General features: G+C 42.8%; 2 protein-coding genes across 4 annotated transcripts; one reads left to right on the top strand and one right to left on the bottom strand.

Annotated features, from left to right (window-relative positions):
• The first annotated feature begins 4017 nt into the window (after positions 1-4017).
• On the top strand, positions 4018-7803 carry LOC127776786 (uncharacterized). Of its 3 annotated transcripts, XR_008018231.1 has the most exons (8): positions 4018-4480; positions 4865-5106; positions 5194-5316; positions 5483-5599; positions 5695-5877; positions 5966-6107; positions 6285-7132; positions 7259-7803. XR_008018231.1 is itself a non-coding variant. In XM_052303331.1 (7 exons), the coding sequence occupies exons 1-7, from the start codon at positions 4060-4062 to the stop codon at positions 6344-6346; spliced, it is 1290 nt and encodes a 429-aa protein (XP_052159291.1). In that variant the 5' UTR covers positions 4018-4059; the 3' UTR covers positions 6347-7803. The 3 variants fall into 3 exon arrangements, 2 of the variants coding, with proteins under 2 accessions (XP_052159291.1, XP_052159292.1); XM_052303331.1 differs by having other exon boundaries at positions 6285-7803; XM_052303332.1 differs by having other exon boundaries at positions 5815-5877; positions 6285-7803.
• A 107-nt stretch (positions 7804-7910) lies between these two features.
• LOC127776785 (uncharacterized) lies at positions 7911-12111 on the bottom strand. Its single transcript, XM_052303330.1, has 7 exons — positions 11724-12111; positions 11543-11626; positions 11252-11434; positions 10531-10701; positions 9494-9703; positions 9224-9312; positions 7911-8831 (listed from the first exon to the last, which is right to left on the bottom strand). Exons 1-7 carry the CDS (start codon positions 11833-11835, stop codon positions 8127-8129), a joined length of 1554 nt encoding a protein of 517 aa, XP_052159290.1. The 5' UTR covers positions 11836-12111; the 3' UTR covers positions 7911-8126.
• Positions 12112-27554: the final 15443 nt, after the last annotated feature.

Raw genomic sequence — 27554 nt, forward strand, 5'->3', positions numbered from 1 at the left:
CTAGCTCCCACACGAACATGGTGCCTCCTTTCAAAGCTATTTTAATAATATAATAGATTAGGAATAAAAAAAAGGTGAAGTAGGAAGATATGCACACATCAATCCATATAATTTTTTTTCAAGCGGTTTGAGGGGATAGAAATTTTCCTATGTTTTCTCTCTGCAACTTGGAGGAAAAGAAAAAATTCTTTTGATTTTCCTATACTCGTTCCTATAAACCCGAATGACACTTTTAAAAACTAATCCTTAGAAATCCAAATAATTTGTTTTTCCTTCAAACTGAATGAGCCCTATTAATTTCCCTAAGGGCATTGTCAATCTACATTCATCAAGTGGGTAGTAAGGTGTGTGATCTACAAAACCAGGTTATAGTTGTTGCTAGCTATCACAAATCACAATGTTTAGATAGTAAGGCAAGACACATATCTAAAGCCATGGTTGGATGGAAAAAAAAAGAATGTGAGCGAGGAGAGAGTTTAATGTTTTTTTAGTGCTTGATAGTATCGTTTTGCTCAAAGTAATATCGTATCGTAGTATTGGGATACTATGAGATTTTCTTTTCTTAAGTTTAATTAACATTTATATTAATTATATGTAGCCATTCTATATAAAAAAAGTAGTAATGATATATGTCATGCAAATAGAGGCATTTATTAAGAGAAACCATGTTGGTTTTGATATATTTAACTGATTTTTATATAAATTTGAGCATTATTTATTTAGATTATTTTCATACCATGTTATTTTAAATAATATTTCATAGTATCGTAGGGATCGTAGAATCGGGATACCGCCTAAGATTTCGTAGGATCGTGTACTAATAAATAGTAGGATCGAGATACTATGAAAATTAGGACACTAGGTGGGATCTGTATCGTTTTGGCTTGGTAGGATCGTAGTATCGTAAGATATTAGGATACATATCGAGATACTGACAACCTTGGATAGAAGTGCTATTGCTAGGAGTTATTACCTCCTCTACTATCCACCCCTACAAAGGTAAAGCAGGTACTAAAACTTCTTACCACTCACTTTTTATGCACATTATGAATACCCTAATACGCTGGCACTGGACTTGCCGCGCATTGGGCACTTATTGAGTTGTTGTATTGCCAAAAGTGCAATACTGGTGGTTTGGTTGGGTACGTTGACGTGGATGGGTTGAATAATGTTTTCTGAGATGGGGTATATATGAAAAAAATATATGGTGGAAACTATACATGCTGTGGAAATCTGGAAACTATCGTTGGATTGAGAAATTAACATCTGAGATTCGTCCACGTCACCATGCGCCTAGTAAATATTTTACTCAAGCGCATGATGATGTGGATGAATACCATACATCCATTTTTATTCCAAGGTAGTTTTCAGGTTTTCACTGCATATTTTGTTTGTACTACACATCTTCCCATATATATTCTGGGCAGAAATGTAAACCAATGGCTAATCAGAAAAGAAAAAAACTTAACTGTGAAACTCCAAGACAATACATCGCCGCTGAATTTGCTGGTCTTCTTTATTAGCGCTTAATGGATTGACAAAATTTTAAACTTGACATAGAACATTGTAGACCTAATCCAAATAAAGTTTGAAAAAGTTGGAATTGCAAAGTATTCTTTTAATTCGAATTCAATTATGAAATACCATTCTGAACTTAATTAACTATTTTCCTAAAATCAGAAAAAGCATATTAAGGCTATACGGATTTGACCTTCTTGGTAAAACGGATCAAATGGATCCTATGTATTTATAAAGATCACCTCATCCACTAAATATAGTTAATGTTAATTCTCTCTTCTCTCATGTAGCCACACCACCTTAATTATTTTTAGCCTTTGGATTGCTAGGTGATTCCTTGCGTTTTGCTGCGTTAATAAGCAATTTTTAATATATTTTTTCAACAATCGAGCTAGGAGTAAAAAGAAAAAATTAATGAAATGTGAGGGTTTATCAGTACTTATCATAAAACAAAGAAATGATACCTACGCTTTAATGTGGAATATATTAATAAGTATATGTGGAACATATTATAAAAAGATAGATAGATTTGTTAAAACATTGTGAAAATGATGTAAGTGGTGATGATTAGATATACTTGTATGCTGATTTGTAGAATTAAATAAATTATGGACGATGTTGTATGTTTGTATGGGTTTAAATATATAATTATTGCTAGTGAGTGATGACGTGGCATGGTTGTATGTTGAGCTTTAGAAGTTAGTGGACATCTTTATAGTAAGTTATGATTCATCAAGAATGTAAATTGCATCTCTTCTCTTTAAAAGAAGTACCATACAACCTAATCATTTATAACTTTTGAATAATTGATCAAGATATAAAATATATAAGCACATGAAAGAAAATTATATACTTTCCCCGTTTCATATTATAAGACTTTCTAACATTGCCCACATTCACACACACATATATATATATACACACACACTATATGAATGTTGGCAATGCTAAAAAGTCTTATAATAACTAGAAAGTCTTATAATATGAAACGGAGGAAGTAGTAAATAAGTAAGAAAATTGAATAACTCATATCTTCTATTTTATCACAATTCTCTTAACAACGTGTGGGGGGTACCATATAGTGATTATCGAAATGATTCCGATGATGCATGCCTTTCTTAATTCCTATCACTGTCGTTATTATGTTTGTCTACCACCCTCCAGTAATCCTGATTGCAATGGCAGTCCAATGTTCTTAATTCCTGATTGATGCGTTCGTTCCTGCTGGTTGGGAACTAATCTGTATTGCACGCAAAACATAACGACTTATTAGTACATAACTAATTAAGTATTAGTTATTTTTTTAAAAAATATATTAAAATGATTTTTTAAAGTAATTTTCATGTAAATTCTTTTAAAAAACACACCATTTAACAATTTAAAAAGTGTGCGCGTGAAAAACGAGAGGGAGTGAGTTGGAACCTAAAGGAACGAACAACGACATCAGAGTTTCTTATCATGATCCTATAACATTAGAGTTTATTAATGTTGTTATATGGTTGCCCTATACATCAGAGTTTCTTATCATGCTCCTGTGACATCAATCTATCTATTTAATATTTTGTGGGAGTGCCGTGACCTCGCTGGCTGCCGTAGTGTACGTTGCACCACAAATGTAGTTTGTGCCACCCATTTCTTCCCTCAATCCCACTCCATAGCTAGGGATCCAAGATCCTCTTACTTTAGGCGCACAGTAAATGAGTCTACCGCCACAGTAGAAAACAACGATTTTACAGTTATTTTCTATAGCAACAGTTTTAAACAGTCAATTATATTGTACCGTACTACTGTTTCTTTAGTACTGTAGTATACTCTAGCGATTGATCCCATTCGTTTGCTCTGAACCGGATGATTGAAAACACCTCAAAGTCATGATACTGTTCATCTCTAACTTTAACCCCTTTGAGGGTATAAATGAGTGACACAAAGTTGAAGTTGATTTAGGAAACTATTTTGGCACTCTTTGTTTATAGGCTTATAAGTTAACTTATAAATTAAAAAGTCTAAGTCTAAACAAACAAGCAGCTTATTCATTTAGTTTTTTTTTAAGCCATAAGCCACTCTAACACTATTAAGTTAAAAGTTAGGTTGGAGAAACTTTTTTTTGGCTTATGTGAGGTAGATGTATGCCTCCACCACTAAATTTAGGACATTAAATTCACTGACTTATAATAAATTATATAAGCCAATAAACTGACTTAAATGTCTAAACCAATAAGTCTAAATCTAAACAAAGAGGGCTTTATAAAAATCTTATCTTATATACGAAACACACAATTTATAGAAGTTTATTACATGTGCAAACGAAAATCCGAAATTACAAGAGAATAGAGCCATACAACTTGTGTTGATGGGCCGAAATAGAGGCCCACACACATATGTGGTACTCGAGCTAAAATCTCGACCTTACACGTGGATAGGCGTAGATTTCGGCCCACCCAAACAGGCCAATCGTAGGCCGCTCGCCTCCTCCAGCTCGCCGCCTTTCTTCCAGCCGCCGGTCGCGGCCTCCAACCTTCTAGAACCTTCCCCACCGGCGAGATGTTCCTCTCGAAGCTTCCGAACCCTCCCCGCCCATGGCGTCCATCCCTTCTAGAAGCCCCTCCCCTCCGCTCCCTCCCCCGCCTCCTCCCAGCGGCGGCGCCCTCGCCGACGAGACGGCGGCGCCTCCTCGCGCCTTTGGCCGCCGCCTCCAATTCAGGTTCTCCGTCGAAGGATTCCAACCGGTCGCCGCCGCCGCCGTCGAAGACGAAGAAGAAGAAGGCGGCCGATGAGAGCGGGAGGTGGAAGTCGGTGCCGCCCGGGATGCGGGAATCCGCCGCCCCCGACCCCGACGAACCGCCCGCCGCGCCTTGCACCACGGCGCGGCGGCGGGCGCGGGCGGCGTGGCGGAAGGTGGCCTCGTTGGTGCCCCGGAAGGCGAGGAGCGTCGTCCTGCTCAATCTGGTCACCATCGTCTTCGGTACGTACGTCATGTACATCCTGCGTTGTGAAAACGCACTTGCACATCACCTGTTCGATGTTATTACGGAGAGAAATGGACAGTACTAGAACAATATTTGATCCTTCTCTGTTTAATTGCAAACTTCATGGAACAAGTGGTTTTCTCTTGAGATGTCTTCTATGCTGCTAGGCTATTTGTACGTTTGCATTTGGGATATGCTTGAGTTGCGATAGAGTGTTCATGGTCGGTAGGCCTTTGTTTCATTGGTATAGTTTATCTATGTATAGTAATAGTGAACAGTTTGGTTTACAGTGAAACAGTTCATCCAAATTTTTTTTCATATTTTGAATTGAAACAATTCTCCTGTCAATAATGTTTGAGTTTGATTTTTATTTATTGCAGCAAGCAACATTTCTGTTGTTAAAGAGGCGGAGACTATGTTAGATCCTGATCTTTTCAATGTATTGCGCTTCACTATCTCAGCCATCCCTTTTGTACCGCTCTTGTTGAAGGCACTCAATGATGTTCAAGTCTTTATAAGAGGAGTAGAGCTGGGCATTTGGGTAGCCATTGGTTACCTTGCTCAGGCTATTGGGTTAGTCACAGCTGATGCTGGTCGCACGGCTTTCATTTCTTCCCTCACAGTAAGATGCATGTTTCTCAAGCTTAGTCCCATAAGGTCTTCCCTAGAATATATAGATTTTCATGGTTCTTTACTCAAATATGTTCAGGTGATCATTGTTCCTTTCTTGGATGGTATCCTTGGAGCAGAAATACCTGCCTATACATGGATTGGAGCACTTTTATCCCTTATTGGAGTTGGTATTCTGGAGTTAAGTGGTTCACCGCCATGTGTAAGTCAGATTATCCACATGAACAGGTTAACAAATTTGTCTGCACTTTTTTTCTATTTTGCTTATGGTTTACAATATTCCTCTGTCAAATATTGTCGTCTTCTTACAATTTAGTCCTTAGGTCCTCTGGAGTTATTGACTGATGTTTTCGTGCTAATATCATTAGGTTGGTGATCTTCTGAACCTCCTTAGCGCCTTTTGTTTTGCAATTCATATGCTCAGGACTGAGCATATTTCCCGAAATATGAAGAAAGAGAATTTTCCAGCTCTTGTTGGATGCCAGGTTTGTTCTCCATCTAGGCTTGTTTTGCAATTTATATCATGATTTTTTTTTCACTCTGTTATAGATGAGGTGCTAAATAGGAAATGTAAACCCAGGTGCTTGTTGTAGCATTTGTATCTGCAGTCTCATTCTTTATTAAATGCTTCACCAAGAATGTGCACCAGTGGACTTCACAATTACAGTCACCGATGAAGTTATTTGGTGTGATGATACAGTTTCCCTGGATGTCAATACTATACACAGGCATATTCTCAACTACCTTTTGTTTATGGGCAGAGGTAACATTTTATCCTCACTGCATCAATTCTCTTCAGGTGAGGACAACATTTTGAAGTGTTAACTGTGTGGACCTTTTCATTGTCTTAGGTGGCTGCTATGCGTGATGTATCAGCTACGGAAACTGCAATAATTTATGGTCTGGAACCGGTATGGGGTGCTGCTTTTGCATGGGCTATGCTTGGTGAGAGATGGGGCATGACAGGATTTGTTGGAGCTACCTTCATCATAGGTACATCTTACTACTAATCTTTTTATGTTGTTACTCATGATGGTCTCTGGCATTCTAGACTAGAAATGATTTCTACCAAAAAAATAGTTATTAGCCATGATCCAAGAAATGGAAGGATCATTCGTTGGGGAAGATCTCAAAACGAGAAGATGATAATGTTTTTTTTTTCTTTTTCAGCTGGTAGCTTTATGGTTCAGATACTGGGATCATTTCCTGATGTATCTAGAGGGGACAGTTGACACGTAAATTGAAGAAACAGATGATGACCATTTTTTTCATCAATAACTCGCGAACTCTTATTAGTGATGATTGAAGCTGTTATACATACTATGAAGTGTTGTTACCTAATAAGAAAGTAAATAGCTAGCATGACAGAGGAATCAAAGTTCGCTGCCTCAACGAAGATAAAGGTGGCCTAGTAGTGGCAGCAGCAAGAAGGTGCCTTGGATTAACTACCTGTTGGCTGAAGATAAGCAAAATTTTGGTATGCATAGCTTGACTTGAACATGCCGAGGCTTCATTCGACTAATCTGGTGGGGTAAGATATAATGTATTACCTCTGTCCTCAAAAGAATTAATTCACTTTTATACACGAATCTGGACAAGTGCCTGTCAGATTCGTGTTGAAAAGTGAACTCTCTTGTGACGGATGTAGTAGGGTGTTTTTTTTTTTATATCGACAACATTTGTTTTGAGTGTAAATTCAACCACATGATAATGAATGGGCAGTAGCAGTATCGAGTGTCTTTCCTTCAGGCCCTGTCGTCTTTCATCGTCATCGAGCTTGTCTCGCAGCAGAGGATCAGAAAACATGTCACCGTTCATCGTCAAGCTTGTCTCGCAGCAATCTGCCAGAAACATGTCTATCTTTCATGGACATCAGAGACACCTCCAGAGCCTGCACAAGTGTACGACTCTGTCCTCCAGCAATGGTGCCCTCTGCCCTCCAACGCTTCTCAGCAACATCCCTGCAAACATTATCCGTTGCTACAACGACAGCATCTATCATCACCTGTGGTCATATAGTAAACCTCTCCTCTCACAAACTTCTCAATTTTCTTTTTCAGATATGGACAATCTGATTTATTTTCATCGCTTCATTGCTTTGCCCTCACTCTTGAATTTCATTTCACCATGATCCGACATGTCAGGTCCACATACATGTCAGCTGTGTGCCGACCCCTCATCGCAATAAAACTGGTCACACACACATACATACATACATCTGAAAACTTCTGATCTGACCACGGTCACATAGGACTGTGTGTCCCCTGGCTGTCCTCCTCCACTGGAGAGACGGTGATATCGGTGAGTGCATTCACTGGCGTCACGAGGCAAGGTGAGTGAGTGAGAAGCTACTGTTGCTGTAACGCTGTTTGCCGTGTGTTTTTTTTTTGTTTTTGCAAACAGCAACCAAGCTGCCATTCAGCTTCGTCTCGCTGCGCATCGGCATGTGCAAAGATCGACTGAAAAAGGGCGGTGCTTTCCGCAAGTTTCCTGTGTGGAGGTCGAACGCTACATGATGCGGCCACTAAACTCCCAAAGCTTTCTTGGCAGTGGTGGTGGTCTCGGCAGCTGCCTGCCTGCTCCACTGATGCAGCTGAGCTGCTCATCAGGTGGTGGGTGCGGCAACACAACATACAGCCATACAGGATACAGCAGTAGTGCAAAGAGATCATCACAGCATGACTGATTGGTGCTGCAGCCAACATGGATTGAGGAACAGCTGACCTGGTGAACAGGTGAACAACAAAATATATGTACAGGATGGTAGTGTAAGAGTGTCTGATCATCATCAGGGTGTAGTACAAAAACCCCTCCCCAGGTGTTTGCCATTGCATTGCACAGGTCAGGACTGAAGAAGATTAGTGCCTCTACTTCCCCCCGCTTTTTCTTTCTTTTGTTACAGGCGTCGCGGAGGTCAGGAGAAGCGAAAACGAGAGCGGTAAATCTAATCATATAGGAAAGAAACAGGGATAAAGAGAGAGGGGGAAAATTGAGGGCAAAAGGGTTGGTTGTTTAATAGTAGTTGTTGTTGTTGTTGCCGTTGCTGCTGTTGTTGTAGCCGATGTAATTGTTGCGATATCGCATCCCGTACTGCTCATAGAATGTGTCCCCATAGTTCACGGCCTTGATCTCCACCATTCGCCGCTTGGTGTCCACCTCCTGGACGGCACCAAAGACGATCTCGTTTGTCGTCTCGCAGCTCTGCTCGTAGAAAGTTTGCGGGCCTGCGGAGTACTGCCTGTGCTGCTGCAGGTGCTGCTGGTGGTACATCTGCTGCTCTGGCTGTTGCTGAGGGGCATGCTGCATGTCCCAGCCGTTGAAGTAAGGCCGGCCATGGCGGACATGGTGAACTTTTTCAGGCTCCTTTGTCATGAAGGCATAGTTCTTGCGAGGAGTAGCTGCTCTCATGTCCAATGGTGGCGGTGTCTCATCATGTGGGATGGCGTAACTTTCTTGCACCGGCCAAGGGTTGGCTCTTTGCTGCTGAAGGTGATGATGGTACTGATGGGTTGGGCGTTTCTTTCGTGAGAATATCTCTACCGCAGATGATTTTGCTCCTCCGATGAGCTTGCCGATTGAGGTGAAGAACCCCTCTTCAGCCTCATGTTTCCCAGCTTGATCTTTGGTTGGGATCAGTGGAGGCCGAAGCGAAGGCTTTAGTGGCTTCTGATATGGAGGGATGCTTGCAATGCTGGGTCTTGGAGGAGTCTGAGGTTCCTGTATGGTCAAATTTCCATACAAAAGAAGGTGGCGATGAAATTAGAAATAAAAACAAAGCAGGCAAGAGAACATGTATGGTATTCGTCTTTGCTTTACCATTGGTCTACAGTCTACACTCTAGAGGTACAACAAAATTGATTGTATTACTTTATTTTGTATGTTACCTTTTCAGTGTCCTTGAAACAATGCACCTATGGTTATTCAGAGTAAATGGAACTACTTATTTCATTTTAAAGCTGTACCATGATCTACTTGAGGTCTGTATTCATTGTTTATAGTACAACTGTGGACTGTGCTCTTATAGTTCTTGGCCTTACATTTCTTGTGCTTCCAAAAAACGTAAACAATATTTTTGTTCGCATAATAACGCAACAAAATGAAGCACTTACATCTGCTGTTGATACCATCCCTAAAACCCGTCGCTGAAGCAATGCAAGCATGTACCCAAAGAAACCAGCAGCAAAAAGCAATGCAATGCCTGTGAATTCAAACTCAAATGGTTAATGTCCACAGTTTTAACATGCCCTTATCTATATAATATGTAGGTCATTCGACTAAATGTGTAGATCTAAAACGATTTTTGTTTAAAAAGAAAATGGGACAACAATATTGTTTGGTCAAGAAGTACTAATAGAAAGCTTATTGTAATGTAGATGCACCTAGTGGAAAACCAGCTTCATACTGATATTCACAGTCATCATTGTGGAGTGCAATCTCGCGAATTGCTTGGTTTCCTCTATCAATAACCAAGAGGGAGCAGCTACTGCTGATGTAGCGTATTTCAAAATCAGTAGAAAATTTTGCATCATCACTTGGCCCATCTAGGTGCCCACCTCTCATTGATTTCCCCCCAGCAATGGTTGTAACCCCTGCATATAAAAGCGGTTTGTCAGAGACATTTTGATTTACATGATTAAGTGAATAATATGCATGCTAGGCCCTTCCAGAAGTCCAAACAAAGTTCATCAGAAGGAAAACTCAAATATGAAGTTCCTTCAGAACAGATAAATTAATTAATTAAAAGAAAAAAATGTATACTTGAATTTAAAATGGATAGAGATATTAAAAGCAAGCATATAAATAAATTTTCATACGAAAAAGAAATCTACCTTACAAATATACAAAATGTTTTGTGCATGGCTGCATGTGCATTATAAGTGCACTACAAGTCTATAACACACTCATAACATACCCAATCTCAATGAGTAAATATGATGTCATGGGTTACAGACATCACTATATTTCAAGAGTGAGATCATTCTAGTATCTAAAGTCCAATCATGTAATCTTCCTGTCCACTTTGAGGTTCATTTCAATGTGTGACATCTCTTCCACTGTTGCAATTTGCAAAAGCAAGTGATACTCAATTTTCTGACATCAATAGTCACATAACTGTTAGGATGTCATGATTTCTGAAAACTTGGGGACATTGTAAATAAGACAAATGCTGATTAGAAAATTTTATAACCACGATTCCACAAACACTTCCATGGATCACACCCCACTTAGACTATCATTTTGGCATTTAAAACTGTGGGTATGACCTTTCCATGCACTCTGACAACTTTTGTTTCAAATGCACCTTTGGACACAAGTGCTGAAGAGTTACAATGAGAACCAAATAGCAAACATAGGATGCTTGGGGACCAGACAGTATCATGTGCAACAACCCCATATAAGAGACACTTTAGCTTACCTGTATCACTGATCTTTCTTATTGCCATATTCATAGCATCTGCAACATAAATGTTTCCCCTATCGTCCACTGTAAATCCCTTCGGATGGTTCATCTTCGCCTCCCGCAGCCTCCCGTCGACATGGCCGGATAATCCTTCCGGCGAACCAGCAACAAGCTTCGGTCTGCTATCTGTAATGTTTGATCCATTTTTTACAAGATACATCAGAATCTGGTGATCTCAAATGCGTCTATTGATAAGTAAAATGTTGACACTGATTTTTCATACAGTGCCTTAAAAAAAAACATCAGATAGTGAAGCTTTTGTACTAATTTGGACAAACAAATTACGCTGTATTTCATTTCACCAATGATTTTTCAGGTTCCTGTTTAGTCAAATCCTAAGATAGAGGACAACTCCAGTGCCATCTTTCCCTAAACAATGGGAGTGAAAGTGACCAAGTAGCAAAGCACAATCACATCATAACCTATAATTGCAAACAAGAAACTAACAAACCTTTCGCAATCAACAAACAAACTAGCCTGGACCAAAATCTAGCATGCAAACATCATCAATCACAAACTGACCAACCAAACCAAATTCACAGCCTCACATCATCGAGTTGACAATCATCATAAAGTAGTACTAGTTAGCAGAATCCCATGAAGAAGAAGACTGTGAGTCAGAGCTGAAAAGCTAGTAGTAGGAAGGAAGGAAGGAAGAAGAGCTAGCAATGCTCACATCGCGACAGAGGCAGCTGGACCCTGTAGACGTTGCTGTTCATGGAGTCGAGCACGAGGAGCTCGCCGGAGGGGGTGACCTCGACGTCGTGCGGCTCGATCCCCAGCTTGCTGCCGTCGAACACCGTCTCCACCGCGTACCCGCCCTCGTACTTCACCATCGACCTCCCCGCCGCCGCCGACCCTGCCGCCGCCGCCGACCACCGTCAATAATCCGGTCAAGAAACCGGAAGAAGCGCACACACAAGAACTGAAATTTCTTTTCTCCAAGGAGGAGGAGCAGACGAATTACCCGTCCTTGTGGCGGTCGATTTGAGCGACCAGAGCTGCTTCACCACCGCCGACGCCGTGCTGGACAGCAACCCGGTCACCACCTCTGCCACCAACCATCCCAAAAAAACACACGAATTCAGCCAAGAAACAGTAGAACACCAAAAACCAAGAAGAAACCGAGAGCTTGCTCGCTCGCTCACTCGCGGGGTAAGACGACGCGGCGGAGGCGGTGGCCGTGGAGGCGGCGAGAAGCAGCGCGGCCACCAGAACCGCCGCGGCTCTACTCCTCCTCCTCCTCCTCCTTACCGCCATGGCCACCGCAAGAAGCAAAGAAAAAAGCGGCGAGGAAAGGAAAAAACCAAACCGAAGCTTTAGCTTTGCTTGCAGGAGAGGGTGAGTGCGATGCGAATGCGAATGCGAGCTATGGGAGGAAATGCGAGGAGGAGGAGGAAGAGGTGGCCATTTGAGGACAAGTAAAGAAGGTTCAGAAAACACCAAAGAATCCGGCCTCTTTTTGGGCCCTGCAGTTCTCGCTCTCCGGGGGAAAAAAATGTGGGCAAGAGAGAGAGACAGTGAGACAGTGAGAGTGAGGAAGAGAGAGAGAGAGAGGGTAAAGCAAGCGAGAGAGAGAGAGAGAGGAGAGGGAGAGCGTGAAAGAGACAAGAGAGAGAGGTGGAGTGGAGGAGCTCGCTGGCAATGCTGCTGCAGTGCCGCCGCTGTCATTACTGCTCGCTGGCCCCGTTTGCACGGTTTTCCTATCCTCCTTTCCGGGCTTTAGCTACGGTTTCCGAGTGGTTTTTCCTGTGGGTGATTTCAGGGGTAGGAGTAGAGGGGGGAGGGGTGGGAAAAAAAAATTCTGTACGGCAGTTTTGCATGACACTTCTCGTGTGACACCGTGCGAACTGGTGACGTATGTCCAGCTACCGACCGCACAAGACTCTTCTTTGAGCCGAGCCGATGCCTATCGCGATTTTTGCTGGAGACGAGTCGACGCCTATTGGGACGAGTCAAAGCCGCAGGCCGCAGCTTAAAGGCAGCCATCGCTCTAATCTGCTATGGTGACGACGGCAGCGGTTGCTGCTACTTTTGTAAGGGCCCTGCTACTCCCCTGTGGCAGCCGGCAGGCAGGCAGGCAGCGGAGCGTCAAAGCGCAGCCACGAGCAGCAGGTCGGTGACAGCGCGGTGCCACAGGAGCACGCGAGTAGAAGCAACAGTGCAGCAGGTCGTCGGCGGCGGCGCGGGAGCGCGCTGCGTGCGAGCAACAACAGCGCCGCGAGAGCTAGCAGGTCTGCAGGGAGGAGCAGCAGCTAGCAGGCCAGGAAACTCTCACGCGGGCGGCAGCTGGACACGCGTCGCCAGTTCTCACGGTGTCACACGAGAAGCGTCATGCGATGCTGCCGCATAGAATTTTCTTCCGAAGGGGTGTCTAAGGGTTTTCATAGTGCACTGAAGTGGAATTTAGCCCAAGCTAGCCACGTCAGAGATTCCACTCCATGTCCACCTATTGCATTGCTACATGAAGAATGCAGAGCCAAATATTGCCATAGGTTCCTCGTTAGATTTCGCAGGTCTAGACCCACACATTCATGTCCCGTACTCTAGCTCCACCAGGTAAAAGAGTGAGAGGATCGAAGGAGAGGCGGCGAGGAGGATAATGAGAAGGAAGTGGCCAGATCTGTCGGGGGAGGAGGCCGCATCACACGCAGCCGAGGAGCTCAACGGCGGTGGCAGCCCCTTGCGACCCTCCCTCCAGCTTGCACCACCGAGCTCCAGCTCCAGTGCTCGATCCACCCACCGATGGTCACGAGATGCGAGGACTGGGACGGGAGGCAAAAGCACGTGCGCCACAGACCTCGTCGGAGCTCGCCTTTGTCGGCGCCGTAGCCCTCGTTGGAGCTCACCTCAACCTCGCATGAACCAAAAACATAACCGCGGATTCGAGACAGGGGGGTGAAGCTCGGCGGCGGCTTAGGCCAAAGATATTGCGAGGTTCAGCGAGCTCAGTAGCGCCGTCGTCCGAAGAGGTGGTGCCACCCCGCTGCTAGCCGACTTCGGATCCGGTGAGTTCGGTGGCACCGTCGCCTGGAGAGGTGGTGCCATCCCGCCGCCTCTCCGTTCCCTGCCTAACGCGTCGCCGCTTGGGCCGCCTAGCGTTTCACTTCCTTTGCTCGGTGGCTGGTGGGAAAAGGCAAAGGGATGAGAGGGGGAGATGAAAAGTGAGAAGAGAGAGACGGTTGAGATCCACTATAATAAGTAACATGTACCGTAAAGGATCCTATTTAATACCACATGCACTATGGAGGCTGTTTCTTACACCGTTCCTGGTCTAGCTGGAGGCTTTGGCTTCTCAAGTACGGTAGCTGCACTGCTATTACCCTAAGAGCATGAAAATATCCTTTCATGAAGTGTCTCTAACAACATCTTTAAATATGACTCTAAATGTCTATTTAGTTAGCTTGTTAAAAAAAATTAGAGAGCGAAATTTACCTTTAACTCTAACATCCTCTCTATTTATCCTCTCCAATCCAATTGTGGGCTTCACATGTCAATCTTTATATATATTTTCTTCCTCTCCAATACATCTTTTCCCTTCCCACCCACACCATGGCCACCACATCACATCATTGGCAACGAGGGTGGGGAAAGGAAGGAAATAGAGTGGAGCTCGAGTAGACAACGACAAGTAATGAAGGCGGTGGATGGCGGTAGGCTTTGGCATTGTGACATCCTAGCTAGCTCAATTAGGATGTGGCCTATGTGACTCATAATTAAATGTTGTGTGTATTTTATTAGTATCACCTTACGAGTTGAGCAAGAGTGAAACCATATAAGTTATTTTTCCCTCCAACTATATACCGCTCACGGTAATCAATATACACGAAACGAGTATATAAAAGTGTAAGTGAGGTGCTATGTGTAAATGGGTTTGCTTGTCGGATGGGCTGGGTTGCGTAGTTCTGGAGCGCGGGCTATTATCGGCAAGGTCCGGTGCCCCTACAAGAAGTGCTCCGCAGCCTTCTCCGCCGCGTCGACCTGGGGCTCATCGTGGGCTTCCTCCGTGTCATCGTTGCCGTTGGTGCTTGGTCTGGCTCGCCGCCCTCTCATCGACGGTGGATGGGGCAACATAAGTGGAAGTGGACCACGAGAATTGCTGGTTGGCTGGCCAAATGCCTCATGGCCTGCCTCATGGCAATGTTGGAGGGCTACTTTTTTTTTTTCTAAAGTTGATTAAATTTTGGTTTAGAGAGGCAAATGGAGAGACTCTTAGAGATGCTTTTACGGATTAATTTGACTTCTCAAAACAAAAAAGTAGACCACATAAAAACACATCAAATAGAATCAATCCTCTTCACTCCTACTCTAGCGTGAGACTCCACCTCCTCCTAGCGCACGAACGAGCTGCACGTTGTAATTAGGAGCCAAACCTCGCCTCTAGTTGTGGAGAATGAGAAAAAAATCAGACTTTGGATTTTATAATACTAGGTGATTTACGCGCTTCGCTACGAAAATTACTACTTTTAATATTTTTTAATAATCAAGCTAAAAGTAAAAATTATATTAGTTATTAACAACAAATAAAACTGGTTTGTCAAACTATGTTCAGAGAGAAATAAATTTATTAGACTCTATATGAGATTGTAGATGAAATATGATATCCCTCACTTTGATTATATGGATGGATATATATTGAGTATTATAAAAATGATGGATGTATATATGTTAAAAATATTGTGAAAAATAATTTGAAGATGATTGGATGTTGATTTGTAGAATTCAATAAATTATAGGGCTGTGTTCGTTTGTTTGTGTTCCCATCTCACCCTCTCGTTTTTTCGTGTGCACGCTACTAAATAGTATTTTTTTTGCAAAAAATTTCTATAAGAAAGTTGCTTTAAAAAATCATATTAATCAATTTTTTTTAAAATAATAGCTAATACTTAATTAATCGTATGCTATGAGTCGCTCCGTTTTACATGCGCACAAGATTAGTTCCCAACTACAACATACAAACTCAGCCTGATGTTGCATGCTTGCATAAGTTTTGTATATAATTATTGCTAGTGGATGATCAAATGGCATGTTTGTATATTGAGTTTTAAGATTAGTGGGTTATGATTTTATAGTTAGATCGATTAGGCATGTGAGCATGGATATTGCTAGATTAGATTTTTCAATAATATATTTTTAAAAAAATTAGGATTGATTTTCATTTTTCATAAACTGTTAGTCTCGTTGAATGGAGGTATGTTTATCTTAAGATGTAAGCCATTTATTTTTTCTAATTCAATAAATAATATCTATTTACACTATCACATTAACTAGTGGTATTTTTTTCTACTAGCGGTAGGACTCATAAATTAATTTATAGTTAAGATCACTTCAACACAGATAATACTGAAAGTAGAATAATACTAGTGGAGAGTATCGTAAAGGTACTCGTTTATGTTCTATGGGGGATTCGGATTCGGTGACTTTACTATGGCATGTCACGGTGTGACATTGGAACGATCTGGGGCGTTGAAAACTAATCCAACGGGAAGCAGCGCCGGCCCACCTCCAGCACCAGCAGCATCTGCCTCCTCCCCTCTTCCTCGCCAGGCGCAGGGGCACAAGGTGGTGAGCCTAGCGCAGCGGCACAACAAGCGGCCGCCGGCGGCGACGGGGCTCCGCCTCGACTTCGACGACGGCGGGTCGGAGCACGTGTCGACGACGACCACCTCCTCCGCGTTGTCTCTCCTCTCTGACGAGCTCGCCACGCAGTTCGACCGGTACAAGAACGAGATGGTGCGTATGTTCCAGGATCATGTGAGGATCGTCGACGTCGTCGATCGTGTTGATTCGTTGCTTGCTGCTGGTGGTGTTCGACTATGCGTTTTCTATGGTGGTGGCGTCGCTTTTGCTTGCTTGTTGCAGACGGGGAGGCTGCGCCGGACTGCCGGAGGGAGAAGGAGGCGGAGGCCTCGAATGCGGCGAGGCGCGGCGCCGAGCTGGAGGAGCGTGTCGCGCGGCTGCGGGCGGAGGCGGCAGCGTGGTACCCTGCCGTCCCGCCGCGGCCAGGGAGGCGCGTGGAAGCCGCCGGCTGCCATTGCTCAAGCCACAGTGTCCGTCCCTCTAAAGATCATCTCCTAAAGAAAGAAAAAACAAGAAACCAATCCATGAAAACGCCATGGACGTTTCCTTCTCGAGCTTTACGACGAAGACGAGACTTACCCAAAGAACAGCGATCATGTCGGAGTCTGACATCTTCTCCTCTCCCTGGAGGTCGCGGAGAACGTTTACGAAGTCGCCCAAGACGCCGCTCATCTTCGTGGTCGTCCTCGCCGCGCTCCTCCTGTGGCTCTCGCCGGGTGGCCCCGCGTGGGCGCTATCCCGTAGCCGTGGCATGACGCCGCCGCCGCCGAGCTGCCCCTGACCCCTCCCTGTCCGCGGCGGGACGGCAGGGCCTCGGCTGGACGCCCGGGGGGCTCCTAGCTAGCGCGTACGCGCTGCTAGCGAGCACCTCCCCTTAAGGTTTAACTACATCTATTATCTATTAATTTATTAGTTAACACTTTTGATTCTAAAGATTCTAAAGATTTTTATAGAGATATTTTTACTAACAAATTGAGAAAAATTTAAGTTAGATTTGAAAACTTTTGATTTAAGTTTCAAATTTTAAAGTAAAATTTGGAAAACTTTCAACTCAGATTCGAAAACTTTCAATTCGAGATTTGAAAATTTTCAACTCAGATTTGAAAACTTTCAACTCGAGAATCGAGATTCGAAAACTTTCAAGTCCGGATTTAAAAAATTTCAAAACTTTTAACTTGAGATTTGAAAATTTTCAACTCGAGATTTGAAAACTTTCAACTCAAGATTCGAAAACTTTCAAGTCCGGATTTGAAAATTTTGAAAACTTTCAACTTGAGATTTAAAAATTTTCAACTCAGAGATTTGAAAACTTTCAACTCAAGATTCGAAAACTTTCAAGTCCAGATATGAAGTCAATATTTAAAAACTTGGGCTCCTTCAAGGCCAAATTTGAAAATTTTCAAGTCAATATTTAAAAACTTTCAACTCAAAACATTTGAAAAAACACGTGTGCTAAAAGATTAAAAAAAGCGCAAAAAAAGCAAAAAGAAACGCCAAAAGAAAAAACGTGGAAGAAAAAACGGAAAAACCGGCGTTAGAGATTGGTTAGAGAAAAAAAAAATCTCGCGCGCGCGCGTGGGCCTTGTGGGCTAGGCGTGCTCGCCGGCAGCGCGCGCGCGAGTTAGCAAAACCGGACGGCCGGACGCGGGTGGGCGAGGCGGTCCTCGGTCTCCGCGATGGCCGGACGAGGACGACACGAGCGCGGACGCCTCGCGTGGCGCTCGCGGTGAGCCCGGCGAGGCACGACGGCGGACGCTCGCAGCCCTCCCCACTCGCGGCGAGGCCGGCGAGTCACGGCGGCGGCGCGCCTCCCAGCTTGCGTCGGCGGGCGAACGAGAGGAGAGCCGCACGCGGGATGGATGGATTGGGGCGCCGTCTCCCGTCGGGATGGATGGATTGGGGAATTTTTTTTTACCTGCAGGCGGGCCCAACCAAAACAGGCGTTGGATTCAATTTGGATGGCTAAGATCCACCGAATGTTACACTGTGACATTGTCGGAGATATGGGCCCGGGGGTATGTGAAGTAAAGGGAAGTTACCTTCCCGTCCAGCCACGTGGTGCTGCAAGCTGGCCCCGCTCACGCACCTCGCGAGTCGTGGAAGCGGCGGGGGGAGGGGGGAAGGGGGAAGGGGGGCGGCTTCGCCCCCTCGGGCTCTCCCGCTGCTTCGCTCTGAGGCCCTCGCCCAGCTGCCGTGTGGTGGGGGGAGAGAGCGAGATGGGGACCCAGGCTGGACAGCCATAAATACGTGGCGCCCCAACTGTCCCTCACTGCATTTAATGCGGTAAGGGCGGACGTGCGGCGCGCCTAATTGACCCCTATCAATCGGATGCGACCAGTCTGTGACTGGCCTGTTGCCGGTCACGTCCAATTGATAGGGCGACCGTGCCCCCACGTCGCCTCTGTATCCGGCGGAGTGGGGGTAGGTATGACCCATCACTTCGAAGCATCGCTCGAAGAAGGGCTGCCGCAAGTCTTCACTCATTTATGAGGGAATGTTAGGGCTGTCCCCCGTGTCAGGTGGGGGACGGTGCCGGGTCCCACTCAAGGGCCGGTTGCTGCTTAGCTTCCGGGAGAAGGCACGGATCGAAGCCCGGTCAAAGTGGAGTGGGGTCCCCCTCCTTTGGAGGGGTAGGTAGAGGCGGCGCATGTGGTATCCCCTTGAGCTATAAAAGGAGGACCTTGCCCACCGAGACAAGGGGACGACTCTAGGAAAACCTAAACTCTAGGAGAAAAAAGGCGAGAGCGCTATCCGGAGTATAGGAACCCTTGTAAAACTCATCCATAATCCCAAACACAGGAGTAGGGTGTTACGCTCCATAGCGGCCCGAACCTGTATAACCCGGTTGTGTGCAAGCTAGCCGGCAGTCTCAGGGGCAACACGAGATTTCCAAGAGGTGAGCCTCTGCCCCCGGCCGAACTCACGAAAGGGGGGTCTCACGACTCCCCGCTATTGAGGGTATTCCCTCGACAGACATGGTTACACGATGTCACCGAAGCTGAGTCCCAAGTTGAGAGATCGTTGTTATAGTTTAACATCAAAGAAAGCTCAGAAGTCAGAACTGATACACTATATTTAATACCACATCTATTTTTTTATTGTATGATGCCGTTAACTTTTTATCAATGTTTAACCATTCATTTTATTCAAAATTTTTTACAAATATAAAAATATTTAAATCATGCTAAAAGAACATTTGATGGTAAATCAAGTCACAGTAAAATAAATAATAGTTACATAATTTTTTTAATAAGATGAATGGTTAAACATATCTCTAAAATTTAATGGCGTCATACATTAAAAAACGGAGGGAGTATATGTACTTTAAAAAATGGAGTGTTCACTTAGGAGTGTCCATATACCTTTCCTATGGAGTATGGAGTGAGCTTAGCAAACTATTAGTGAAATGATAGGTTGGGGGTGCTAGAAGAAAAAATAACTATAACCGATTTTATCTGGTTTCTTTGAAACAATGGACGAACAACATGTATTCACATGTATGTTAGATCGAACAGGCAGAGAAATGGAAAATAACAGATCATGTTTTGATGGGATGATGATGTGGAAAATATTGCATGGCTTTTCCCTGAAATGATGCTAGCTAGTAAGGCCCCATTTGAGATAGCTGAAATTGAAAGATTGATAGATTATCTTTTTTTTCTATTTGAGGTATAAACGATGAATTAACTACTACAAGGCTAAAAAAATTGCTTAACAAAAGTATTTTAATAAAATAAAATTACATGAAATGCATTGTTTAGAAGCTTCAGAAACGTGTAAATGGAAGTCTAAAATCGAATCAGAAAAGAATAGAATCAGCTTCTCGCTAGCCTATTTTCTCTTTTTTGGCATATTTTCTAAATAGCTAAACGATGTGTTTTGTGAAAACAAAATATATAAAAAAGTTTCCTTGAAAGTCAAGCAAAGTCATTTTTAAGTTATAATAATTAATACTTAGGGTGTGTTTGGTTAAAGGGATATCCCTGAATGGGAGATGGTGATTTAACTTTTGAGTGTGTTTGGTTGATAAACAATGGTGGATAAGATGGTCCGGAGAGAGAATATTCCACGAATATGCTACCCAACTTTACTATTCTTGATCATTAGTAATTGATTATCAGTAATTAATATGTTTTGTTGTTAATCAGTATAGGTTATGGCTACATTTATAACAATTAACATATTTTATTATTACTTAATATGATTTTATTTTCAATTTATCCATTCCTATTCATCCAATTGACGAGAAACTGCATGGTCATATCCACCAAAAAAAAAATAATAGGACCATTATATTCTAATAACCATATCCTATTTAACTTTGAGCACGAACAAAACACACTCTTAATCACTCACTAATAACCTATCTCTTTTACGTGCGACACCAATCCACTCGTTCGAACACAACCTAAATATAAGAGAGCCCTACTTGAACGATATGTATGTAGGACATATAGCAATCTTGAACAAAATATATATGTGTAACGTGCACCAATATGTTTTTATAATTATATTAAAGACACATACATACACATACCACTATACATGCACACTACACTTATACCTCACGAATCTACTTCGTAACAGACTTAAAGAAATAAAGGCTAAGTGACAATTCTCTAGGTGCTTCACTAAAATTTTATTGAAAACACACTCCCATTACTCCACTGGTGCTTCTCCCTGACGGAGAAGAATCTTGATCGATATATTTGTATAAGGGCAATTATAAATTTACCACTACTTTGAATCATTATTGTAAAACTGTCACTTGAAAATTACAAAAATACCACTAGAACTGTCATTCGAGTGGCATCCTTGCAATATTAAAAAAAACGGTGGCAAATTTACAAATGTCCCATTTGTATAACATGAAACAATAAATATTTAGACTACATCTATACTACTTAAACCCCTTCAACGAGTCCTCTCCCGTTTCACTGCTGGTACTCCCCAAATTTTGAAATCACCTACTTGTTCAATAAGGAAAATCATAAAAGTCCTACTTAAACTAAATATGTGCTGAATTTGATTTAACTAGAAACTCATTTAGTTTTTCCGTAGCAACGCATGGGCTTTTGGCTAGTACGGAAGAAGTGAGTGAGAGTTTCACTCCATGTCATCCTCCCTTACAATGTGGACCAATATGTAGTTAAAAAGTGAGCATGATTAGAGAAGAAAAGGCAGAGCCATCAACAGCCTTAAGGCTTGGCATCCTAGCTAGGCAATTGCTCGGGCTCACCCACTGGTTGTAGTTAGAGCAGATCTATTGCAGACTATGAGTGTGTATGATTTGTCAATGACCAATTAATGTGTAACGGCAAGTTTATTGGTTCTATATTATTCGTTACCTTCATGATATGATGTTAATACGAATCTATAATGACCATCATGTATTGTGGAGCTGCTCAACTCATGGTGCATGCGGTTGATGAAGTGACGATCGATTAACCCAAAATGAGCTTGAAGGTGGTGGTGAAAATTGTAATAATAATGCTGCTTACCTTAGAGATGTCAAATGCGATTAACCTTTTAAAATAACCTGATGGTTCATCGATCACGAGAAACACTTATTGCTCCATCGTGCTCATTCTCTGCATTTGTCTTTTTGGGTTAACAAAAGGTGACTATGATAGTTGTAAAATCAAAGTGCGTTTGATTATTATTTTGTGATGAGCAATTGGTTTGATAGATAACTATTATTTTTCAATTTTGCAAGATGGCTTTCAATCACATCACATCTATAATCCATTATAAGTATAGGCGCCTTTCCCACTCATCTACTTTGATATAAAAAGAATTAAAATTGAAAAAAAAGAAATGGAAAATAAATAAAAATATTTTTTTAAAAAAACTCCAAAAAATAGAATAAAATATATAAAAACCGATGAAACAATTTGAGTATTTTTTAAAAAAAAATATTCATGAAGTGTGTTCAAAAATTATATAAAATAAAAATCCAAACCCATATATAAGGTCCACATCTAGAGCAATGGTTGAGTAGAAAATAGAGAGGCCTCGCAAAAAAAAAAAGAGAGAGAGGCCGGGGATGAGAGAGGGGAGAGTTCAATTTTTTTTAGTGCTTTCTTATCATGTAATAATGCTGTTGTTACATGAAGTTACTACCTTCTCTACTATCCACCTCCATAATAAAAATACTAGTAAGATATCTAACTATCCATTTTCGATATGGTAATATATATATATATATATATATATATATATATATATATATATATATATATATATATATATATATATATATATATATATATATATATATATATGATGGAAACTATATATGCCGTGAAAACCTGAAAACTACCGTTGGATCAATAAATGGACGTCTAAAATTCATTCACGCCATCACGAGTAAAAACTTTACTCGTAGATTTACTCATGAATTTATTGTAACGTGGACGAATCTCAGGTGTTCATTTTTTGATCCAGCGATAGTTTTTCAGGTTTTTATTATATATGTGATTTGCATTACATATTTTTCTGTTTTACACATATTTTGGATGCCCTTAGTATTGTGAGGCATGAGAGAGGCCACCGGTGACGGGAAGACCCGTGGCGCTGGCCAGGGCCGACGATAAGTTGAAGGCAATGGAGGCAGTAAGAACTAACGTACCGGCCTGCAAGTGATGCACGGAATAGCTCGATCGTACTCGCAGGCACGGTGTGCTCATAGCTCGATATGAATGGAGTGAAATGAACAAATTTTGAAGTCCGATAAAGGCCTGAGTCGGTGCATGCAACCGGCCACTGATCAATGTACTTTCATACTCCTCTTCCTCTCTCTCCTCTCTCTGTCACGGGCAGCGCGCAGGGGCAGGGAGGTGGGCGGCGGCGCGGGGACGGGCGGTGGGCTGGAGGGCGGTGGAGGATGCCGCCGCGCCACGGCTGCACGCCGTGCGTCTCCCACCTCACCTTCGCCGCCAGCTGCATCGACCCCAGGAGGCGCTGATGCAGTGCCAGCGCGTGAGTGACCTGCTCATCGTGGCGTCCTTCCTCTCCTTCCCGTTCGAGCTCTTCTACTTCGCCACCTGCGCCGACCTGTCGGAGGTCAAGTGCGCGGTGCTCCACTTCTGCGCCTTCATCGTCCTCTGCGGCGCCACCAACCTCCTCGCCGCGTTCACCCACGCCCTCCCGCACTCCGCGCCGCTGCTCAGGGCGCTCACCACCGCCAAGGTGCTCGCCGTGGCCGCATCGTCGGCAGTCACGGTCTCGCTCCCCACCTTCATCCCCAAGCTGCTCTGCTTCAAGGTCAGGGAGTCGCTGCTCCGTGACAAGGCCAGCTGGCTCCACTACCGCGATCTCGGCCTTGGCCTCGTCCGCCACCACGAGGAGGCCACCTCACGCGTCGTGCGGGAGCTCACGGGCCAGATCCGCGGCTCCCCGCCCGACCCGCATGCCATCCTCCGCACCACCACGCTCCAGCTCGCTGACGCTCTCGGACTCCACGCCTGCGCCATCTGGATGCCCGCCACCGGCCAGCCTCACGACCTCGTGCTGATGCATCACCTCACCACCCGGCCTGACGCGGCTGACTTGCTGCTGGAGGTTGGTGACGCATGCACTGTCACCACCGATGACCCCGACGTGGTCGACGTAATGCCGAGCAAGGTCACCAAGGTGCTCAAACCGGACACGGCGCTTGCCATTGTTGACGATCGTTAGTGATCAGTTTTGACCGTCAATATTACCATAATAGAGGAGAACTAGTTATACTTGCAATGCATATTCATGTTAGGATAATAATATTCCACTAGTGTTTGGTTCACTAACCTTTTGTAGAGAATAACCATAAAGTGGAGGAGAATCGTATCAAATCAGATGATAAATCAATCGGATGATGTCGAGAATCAGACTTACGTATGAATGGGCCAAGAACTCAGAATTGACATGATGATTTGAGCCAAAATTCACAAGTCTACGAAGAGAAGCAACAGAGGAGGCCGCCAACCAAAAACTAGGCTAGTTGGGCCGGCCCCTGGTTTGGCCGAAATAGGTGGTTCGACCGAATCCCCCTGGCACCGTTGGATGCAGGGTTTCTTGTGGACGATGTGGATCACTCCCTAATGACGGTTGGAGGCAATTCTGACCATTCCAATTGCCACAACCGTCATTGGCAGCCTATTTAAGGAGCTCCTCTTTTCACTTCACTTACACACTCCAAGCAAAGCTCTCTCATATTCTCTCAAGTTTAGTTTAGTGTTCTTAAGCTAGTGGAGTAGGAATAGAATAGAAATCGGAGTCTGAAAGCCTTCGGAAGAGTTCGGGTATGGCTCTAGTAGCTTTTCTTTCCTCTTTTGTAAGCTTTGTACTTTTATTAGAATACTCTTCTTTATACATTTATGGTATTGAAATACTTTCCGAGTATATGAATACCAACTTTACTTTATATTCATGTTATGCCGATTATACTGTTAGCTTATCTAGGAGACGCATAGGTACGGTTATAATGTTTGCTTTTGCAATTACTCTATGTCATGATAATGATATTAGAGTAGTATCTGGTAGTTTAGGCGTGATGTCTATATTACGGGATATCATTATTTGGGGTTATATGTTGTGAATGAGAGGTGGGCCGCTGCTGATGATAGCTCAGTACGGGTATTCCTCAGCGCGTGTATATAGTCCTAAGTTAATTTCCTAGGGAGGGTACTCCTTCGTATTTAGCTCCGATTGTATGGTCATGACGGGCTGTCGTAAGGAGCTCGGCAGTCATAGGTGGCTTCTCGAAGTACCAGGAGGGCATCGGAAAGAGGGTATTAGCTAGTTAATCGTATAACTAGAATGTATTATACTATGTATATTAGAAGTATAGGAATAGATTCTCTTTCTATTTTCTTTTCATTTAACTTAGATATTTTAGTATGAGAATGAGTAGCTCCCTGCTTATGTGTCACTCTACCCTTTGATTTATCTTAACCCCTGCTTAGAGTATGATTATTACAAGTAACATACTCCCTCCGTTTCACAATGTAAGTCATTCTAGCATTTCTTACATTCATATATATCTATCTAGATTCATTAACAATAATATGAATATAGGAAATGCTAGAATGACTTACATTGTGAAACAGAGGAAGTATAAATTATTAGTCCGGTTCTCTCTACTATGATCTTCCCACGGGATTAAATAAATACGATACCCTTGGAATACTCTCGGGTGAAATGCTAGAATGGTATATCCGTACGTTTGCGGATGAACTCTATAACCATAAAATACCAGGAGTATTTCTGCGTCATTGCTGGGAATTATATTTCTAGTAATGTCGTTAAGAAATATCAACAGCCATGGCGACAGCGTCGGCGCAGGCAGTGGCCGTTGTTCGAATCCTCATCCCCAGGGTGTCCATCTACGACGGAGGTGGGACGCCGGAGGTGACCGAGGCAAGCTACACCATCCTGGTGCTGCTTCCTCCCCACGACACCGCCGGCGGATGGAGCAGCCACGACCTGGAGATCGTCCAGGCTGTTGCCCGGGTGAGCTCCGCCTCCGTCGTCGACTGACTGGTCCGCTTCCGCCTGCGGAGCCGCTTGCCTGAGCGCGCACGCGGGAGAGAGAGAGAGAGTGACCGAGGAGAGAGAGAGGTATGACATGCGGGCCCAAGGGAGGTATTTTTATTTTTATTTGCTGACTGGATTGCCATGCAGGCGCCACGTGTGTAAATTCAAGTCAAAACCGCTGAAAACAGTGTTGAGGAGGGTTATTCGTCCGGTATTAAAAGTTCACGTCTGATATTAAAAGTTCGGGGTGAGTAATGTCTGATTTTCGGGTTCAAGGGCTCTGATTTTCGGGTTCAAGGGGTAATTCGGTCGACCGCGATAGTTCAGGGGGTAATTTGTAATTTTTCCTTTCTAAAAATTCTCACCAGCTATTTCTTAAGCTCCTAAAACATGATACTAGAGCTAACACTAAGCCTCTTACTTACGTTGTGCTAGTTGGCGCCTAGCTCCTTTTCTTTCTTTCTTTTTTTCCTTAGAAAAAGGATTTATGTTGTGCAGTTACTTTATCTGTCCTAGATAAGATTATTTTTATTTCTCCCATTTTTTTCAAAATAAGTTTATTTTAGCAATCATTGTATTAATGTTTGTGGAAGTAAAGGATAAATAGTGATTTGATAAATTGATGGATATTATAGTGTTTTTTTTTTGGTTTTGTATGTTGATACGTGTAAGATGATGAAAATAAACTTGTTTGAGGATCGAGGGAGAGTAGCTAGCATTGGACCTAACAACTAACTAACTGGAGATCCAGGCTCATCTCAATCCAATCTTCCAACATTCTCTTCTACACGATGCATTTGCTATGTTGCATGAAAAGTCACAAGGTTCACATCCATATATATGTCGATATGATATGTCTCTCTCCATGCATATATATGCACACTTTATTCTCCAACTAGCAAGGTAGCCCGCGCAGTTGCGCGGGCATCTTATTTAAATTTTTTATTAGGATTTTGAATATTATGATTTTGTCTCTCGGTGAAAGAATTTGAAGGTTCCTTTATTACACATGATTGAAAAAAAAATATAAATGTCGGAAATAGGTTAGAAATGCACGTGTAAAACAACAAATAAACGAATTTTGGATAGAGTACAGAAATAACATTAATTTTAAAATTTGTTAACCCACATAGATGAAATCATCATCTTTCATTGCATAAATAAACTGCAGTTAACCAAACAACCTTTGTATTAGCAGCTTGATTTTCTAGATCCCATGCGAAGGAAAAAAACATGCGCATGCATCTTATTTCTATTTTATTAATTTCATTGCTATAGAGATATACGATAACTTGTTGGATATCAGCTAATCGTTAGGGGCACCGTGCATGGATACCTCGTAAGCAATATGACTTAGGGATTACTAGATAGTGATAGTGTGGATATACCTCGTAAGTTATAATTGATCAAGTATATTGTATACTACATATTAAGTGTTTTAGTAGCTTTCTAAAGAGCTTATCGGAGTGGCTACTCCCTTATCCTATATATCTATAAAGTTCATCCCCACTAAGTATAGGTAACTAATGCTAATTTCTCTTCTCTCATGAAGGCACATCACCTTAATTGTTTTTAGCCCTTGGATGATTCATCAAGGGTGCAAATTGCATCTCTTCTCCCCAAAAGCCACACCATACAACTCAACCATTTATAACTTTTGAATAATTGATCAAGGTACAAAATATACAAGCACATGAAAGAAAATCATATAGTAAGTAAGATATTTTTTCTACTACTTATATCTACTATTTTATCACACAATTCTCCCGCAACAATGCGCGAGGTACCCATCTAGTTCACAGTGTTATATTTTATCTTTTTCTGATAATTTCTATTATTTTCTTTAATTTATTATAGTATCATGTACAAGTTTAAGAGTTTTA

The sequence above is a fragment of the Oryza glaberrima genome, chromosome 6, assembly GCF_000147395.1.
Source record: "Oryza glaberrima chromosome 6, OglaRS2, whole genome shotgun sequence".
NCBI classification, from domain to species: domain Eukaryota; kingdom Viridiplantae; phylum Streptophyta; class Magnoliopsida; order Poales; family Poaceae; genus Oryza; species Oryza glaberrima.